Source organism: Silene latifolia, chromosome X, assembly GCF_048544455.1.
Source record: "Silene latifolia isolate original U9 population chromosome X, ASM4854445v1, whole genome shotgun sequence".
Classification (NCBI taxonomy): Eukaryota; Viridiplantae; Streptophyta; class Magnoliopsida; order Caryophyllales; family Caryophyllaceae; genus Silene; species Silene latifolia.
In genome coordinates, this window is record NC_133537.1 from 321,444,050 (window position 1) to 321,450,935 (window position 6,886).

At 31.5% G+C, this 6,886-nt stretch overlaps 1 protein-coding gene across 1 annotated transcript; it reads left to right on the plus strand.

The window, feature by feature from the left end:
- The first annotated feature begins 5,579 nt into the window (after nt 1–5,579).
- On the plus strand, nt 5,580–6,080 carry LOC141620680 (protein FAR1-RELATED SEQUENCE 5-like). Its single transcript, XM_074437488.1, has one exon. It carries the CDS (start codon nt 5,580–5,582, stop codon nt 6,078–6,080), a length of 501 nt encoding a protein of 166 aa, XP_074293589.1.
- The last annotated feature ends 806 nt before the right edge of the window (nt 6,081–6,886 follow it).

A 6,886-nucleotide genomic window follows, 5' to 3' on the forward strand; every position in this document is an offset into this window, starting at 1 on the left:
TTTGTCGGTCTTATTTCAGACGGAAAAATAACCCATCTGAAATAAGAATTTATGTTATGTATATGTTAAATTAAAAAATTTAAAAAATTAACCAAAGTTTAAATGTTCACATAGTATGGAGCAGAGATAGATATTAAGTTAAACGGTAAGAAAACGGTATATACGTAAGTTTTTCCTTTTAGATGTAAAAAAACAAAAAAAAAAAAAAAAAAAACTACGAATACTCTCAACTTGTAATACGTTTGTTTCAAAAGAAAAAATAATATAATTAATTAGAACGTATTTGCCAAAAAAATGTTCATGCCATCATGTTTAGTTTCAAAAAATAATAATGAAATATTTCTATCACATCGTACCTATAATTAGTGCAATTTCAATTATGTAACAAAATTAAAAAAATCGTTTCAATATGTTTATAAAAATTTAAAAAATATTACCCTTTTTAAATGGAATAAAATTATCTATTGTATAGAATAGTTGCCTCAATTGTAGATATGATATAATTTATAATGAACCATATTTATAGCAATTCATTTAGGCGAGAAACTTTTAAGCAACTCTTATTCTTTTAGTATAAGGGGGATTATTATTGTATCATTATGTTCACTAAAGGCGTAATATAAACGTGAAGGAATGACATTGAAAATACAATCAAATAAAGAATAAAAAAATATTTTACATCATAGATCGGGTGTTGGTTTTTCTTTTTAAATGAAGGGCTTCTTCAAAAAACCAGAGTTAGACGAGTAGCTCGAGGAGGAGTGTTTATGAAAAACTGAAAAATGGAAGGATATGTGTTGTAATAAATATATTTATGTATATGTTAAATTAAAAAATTAAAAAAATTAACCAAAGTTTAAATGTTCACATAGTATGGAGCAGAGATAGATATTAAGTTAAACGGTAAGAAAACGTATATAATTCGTAAGTTTTTCCTTTTAGAAGTAAAAAAACACAAACAATCTACGAATACTCTCAACTTGTAATACGTTTGATTTAAAAGACAGAATAATATAATTAATTCGGACGTATTTGCCAAAAGAATGTTCATGGCCATCATGTTTAGTTTCAAAAAATAATAATGAAATATTTCTATCACATCGTACCTATAATTAGTGCAATTTCAATTATGTAACAAAATTAAAAAATCGTTTCAATATGTTTATACAAATTGAAAAAATATTACCCTTTTTAATTGGAATAAAATTATCTATTGCATAGAATAGTTGCCTCAATTGTAGATATGATATATAATTTATAATGAAGCATATTTATAGCAAGTTATTTAGGCGGGAAAATTTTAAGAAACTCTTATTCTTTTAGTATAAGGGGGATTAGTCATTAGATTTATGCCTTTTAACAATGCCACTTTATCACAAGATAAGAAAATTTATGTGGACAACGGGGCCCACGGGGGTCGCTCGGGAACAAGCGTTTGCATTTGTGGAGTCACCACCAATTTTTATTGGAAATTGGAACTGTTCGAATACCTCGTGTCATGTCAAGACACAAAGTAGTGACATGAACACCAAGAACTCGTTACCCTTAGTATTCTATGTCTAGAATGACTCTCGTGAATGCCAATGAACACGGATGTTCACAGAGATCTGGAGTAAGGGGTGAGGGTACGTATTAGGAAGTCATTTTAATGAACACCTAATCCCGCCCACCTCGATAGCGGCCTCTACTAATGATTAGGGAAATCGTCTATATTTGATATGATGTCGATTATATGTATGCAATGCAACAAACAACGTTTTAAACCTAACATGTGAGGATTAACTAAGTCAGTTAACACATAATTAGACAAACAATTACGTCGAATTAGGGTTTAGATTAATTACATGTGAGAACAAGTAAATAAATCATCCAATACGATAAAATAATTACAATAAATGAAATAATTACAATAAACGAAATTACAATGAATTACAATGGGTTTAGTCGATTTACGTCAAAAATACAATTAAAACGGATGATTTGAGGAAGAGAAAGGAAAATAAATTAGGTTAGAAAAATACACAGATTAGGAGCGATAATACGAATAATAGTCGATTAATACGTAAAGTAAACGAATTAGGTCAAGGCAAGAACGGAAGTTCAGAGACAGAACTCAACCCGGAACAGGCGCAGCAATGATGCGTCTCTTGGAAGAGGCCACTACTACAGATACAGGCTATAACAACGGGTAAAAACCGTTGTAAAAAACAAAAAGCGGACGTTGTTAAAGCGGCCGTTGTAAAAGGTATTTACAACGGTTAGGTTATTTACTTAAACCGTTGTCTAAAGTATTAACCACGGTTAAAAGCCGTTGTTGTTGCGTGTAAGCCGTTGTGGAAAGTGTTTCGAAAATTTGGTGGGAATAATATAACAACGGTTGTCATATGTATAACCGTTGTTGTAACTTTCCCTCCAAAATTGAAATTTGTAGTAACAACGGGTATATGCTACATACCCGTTGTTGAAATTTGTAGTAACAACGGTTCTTGTTTAATAACCCGTTGTTGTAACTTTCCCTCCAAAAATGTGAAGACTTTTAACAACGGTTCTTTGTTTAAAAACTGTTGTTGAATATTATGCGCGGTATTTGTGAAAGGTATTCACAACGGGTTTTATTTTAGTAACCGTTGTTAAAGGTCTTGACAACGGTTTTTTTTAGTAACCGTTTTTATTACGAACTCCTAATGTTTTTAAAAATTAAATTTGTTTCATGCCATTCAAAAAACTCGCATATAATAACAAAGAAAGACCATATACAAGCACCAAAGATAAATCACGGTTGGGTTCATCGTAACTCAATAGATTCAATTCAACCACAACAAGAAGATCATATATATATATTTATATATATATATATATATATATATATATATATATATATATATATATATATATATATATATATATATATATATATATATATATATAGAGAGAGAGAGAGAGAGAGAGAGGCAAGATCCGGTGAGTTTGACACTTTTCGTGAGTTTCCCCCGCATATATAAGCAAATGAGTTGACAAAACCCAATTATCAAAAATTGACCGTCATAATCGCCCACCCTTTTCTCTCTCTTTCTCCCCTTTCTCTCTCTTCTCGATAAACACTGTTTCATCAAAAAACCACGCGAATTTTTTTCATCAGTTCTTCAAATTTTGATCAAGAAATTCATCAGTTCTTCAAATTTTGATCAACAATTCGTTCATTATTTTGATTCTTTCAATTAAAACTATCAATTTGTTCATCAATTTTTCGAAATTTGATCCACAATTCTCCGAAAACCCTAATTCTTCAAATTCGACTGAAGGTATTGATATTTCTTCCTATTTCGATTTAATAATCGAATAATTTGAGTAATTGAATCAAATAACAAATTCTCGCCTTAATTTACGTGTTTTTTCCAATAAAATTCACTTCAACGATCTTGAATTGAGACGATCAAACGCTTACTATGATTGATAATAATGCTGATAATCAAACAACGATGAATTCAGGTATAAATTTGTGACATAATCTTTGATATAAAACTGTTGTTATTACGTTGATAAGTTTTTTGTTCAAATTACTGATTGCATGTAAGTTGTTTTCATAACAGTAATTGCATGTAAAGTTTAACAGTAATTGCATGTAGGTTTTCATTCATGATATCATTCAATATCTAGTATTTGAATAATTGGATTACAATAATACAATAACTGCCTTACAGTATTAAAATAACTTTGTTATTACATTAAAATAACTGTGTGTGCATTGTGGTGGACTAGGCTACCAATTCCACTAAAACCCTCCCCCCCCCCCTCTGATAGAATAATTGCATTTGTATAATACAATAACTGCATTATAACGTTAAAATAATTTGTTAATGAGAGATTTTTTTTCCAAATAAATACTACTTTATAGGATCGACAAAAAAATCCTTACAATAACTACTCTTTAATAATGAAATAACTTTGATATTACATTAAAATAACCGTGTGTGCATTGTGGTGGACTAGGCTACCAATTTCACTAAAACCCTCACCCCCCCTCCGATAGAATAATTGCATTTGTATAATACAATAACTGTATTATAACGTTAAAATAATTGTTGTAACAGAGATTGTTTTTTTCCTAATAAATACTACTTTATAGGATCTGACAAAAAAATCCTTACAATAACTACTCTTTAATAATGAAATAACTTTGATATTACATTAAAATAACTGTGTGTGCATTGTGGTGGACTAGGCTACCAATTCCACTAAACCCCCCCCCCTCTGATAGAATAATTGCATTTGTATAATACAATAAGCGTATTCTAACGTTAAAATAATTCTTAAATGAGATTGTTTTTTTCCTAATAAATACTACTTTATAGGATCTGACAAAGAAATCCTTACAATAACTACTCTTTAATAATGAAATAACTTTGATATTACATTAAAATAACTGTGTGTGCATTGTGGTGGACTAGGCTACCAATTCCACTAAAACCCTCCCCCCCCCCCCCTCTGATAGAATAATTGCATTTGTATAATACAATAACTGCATTATAACGTTAAAATAAGCTCTGCAGAGAGGTTGTATTGTTTTGTTTTGTATAGAATCTAAGATATTGAAATTAATAATACCATAACAGTTCTCTTGTTTTAATGTTTCCAGGCATTGAAATTAATACTACCAATGCAACAACTTTTTCTACACCTCTTTTTGCGTCGAAAGCAATGAGAAAATTCTATCCATAATCTAGGATTGAGATATACTCCAGGTGGCAGTGAGGAGTGGAATAGGATGGTAGAAAATGTTTTCAAACCTGCTCTGGGATTAATGTTTGTAAAGCTGGAGGAGGCAATAGAGTTTTACAATTTATATGTTGTGGCTTGTGGTTTCATACCAAGAAAGTACACACAAACAAGATTCCGTGATGGTTTGATAGACAAAAAATCAATGGTCTGCAACAGACATGGATTCAAAGAGGATCGCAAAAAACTCAAACCTGTTGTTGAATTTGAAAACACATAAGAGAAAAAGAAGAGGAAAAGGTCTGTAGAGCCAAAGAAAACAAAAATAACAAGATTTGGTTGCAAGGCAAAAATACGGTTTTGTGCTGTATTCAATGACCTTAAGGAGCTAATAGGGTATGCTATTGATACATTTTGTGAAGGTCATAATCACAGACTCTGCTCACTCAAAGAACGGGAATTCCAGAAAAACGTAAGAACACTTAACCTTTACATGAAGCAGACAATTGTTAACAATTGTAAACTCAACATCGGGGCTACCAAGACTTTTAGAATTCTGGCCGAACAATCAAATGGGTATGCAAATATTGGTGCATCTCTCGTAATTCAAGAACTTCAAAAGAAATATTAAATGTTATATAGGTGAGAAGGATCTTGACATGATTCTCGATTATTTAAAGGCACTTTCGAATCACAAGATGGCTTTTACTATGCTTACCAAGTTGATGAGGATAATTGTTTGGCTAAGATCTTTTGGGCAGATGCACAAGCAAGAATGAATTATTCCTTGTTTGGGGACACCATCACCTTTGATCCTACTTACGGTACTAACAAGTACCACATGGCCTTCACCCCATTCACCGATGTTGACAACCACAAAAATCGGTGACTTTGCCGCACTTGTCGATCATGAGAACGATGGGTCATTCATTTGGGTGTTTAAGAAGTTCCTTGATTATATGGGCAACAAGGAACCTCAGTGCATTCTTACTGATCAAGATGTGGCAATTAAACTCGGGGTGCGTTCTGTATTCAAGAAAGCAAGACATCGTTACTGCATGTGGCATATAATGAAAAAACTTACCGATAAAGTTGAGTCACAGATTTGTAAGGAGACTGACTTTGTTGAGCGGATATGCGGAGTTATTTGGGATACTGACTTGGAACCCATTGAGTTTGAAGAAAAATGGACTCAAGTGATTAATGACTTTGAGTTGAATGATAATACTTGGTTGACATACATGTATGGCAAAAGGCACAAATGGATACCTGCTTACTTTAGGGATTTGCCTTTAGGTCGCCTTTTGAAGACTACACAAAGATCGAGAGTCAAAACAGTTATTTCAAAAGATTTGAGAGCATAGATGGCACACTTGTAGAATTTTGGTTGCGTTTTCAGAGTGTAATGGAACAACAACGCTATAATCACAGATTTCTTGATGCTGCAAGTGACAGCACATTGCCACAGGTTTCTTCTAAGACAATGATTGAAAAACATGCATCTAAAATCTACACACATACTGTTTTCTATGAGTTCCAAGAGCAAGTGCAAATGGCTCCCTGTTCGTGTGCCGTTAGGGAGTTTTCTGAGCAAGGAAACATGCACATTATAAATGTTGAAGATGCCTACAGGAAGCATAGAATATTTCAGGTTATTCAATTTTATAAACATAATTGTCTTTTTACTTTAACATACAATAACTGTGATAAAAGAATACAATAACTGTGTTTTACCATTAAAAAAATCATGTGAAAACTATACAATAATCGCAATTATGCTTTACAATAATTGATGTAGAGTTTATTTGCAATTGTTCTGATTTTTTTCCATAAATATATTAATTTGATAATGCTTTACAGTAATTGATAATGCTTTACACTTGCCAATTTGTTACAATAATCAAGGATATGCTTTAAAATAATTGGGGAAGAGCTTTACAATAATAAGATACATGAGAGCTTTAAAATAATCAGAGGTATGCTTTACAATAATTGGGCAAACGCTTTACAATAATCAGCTACATGAAAAGCTTTAAAATAATTGCATTTGATCATTTGAATAAATTAATAATCATGTGAAAACTACTTTGTAACATTATATTAAACATAAAAAAACTGAAGGACTTCTACCTTGGTGTTAATTGCTAGTCTGCATAAAATAATTCATGTT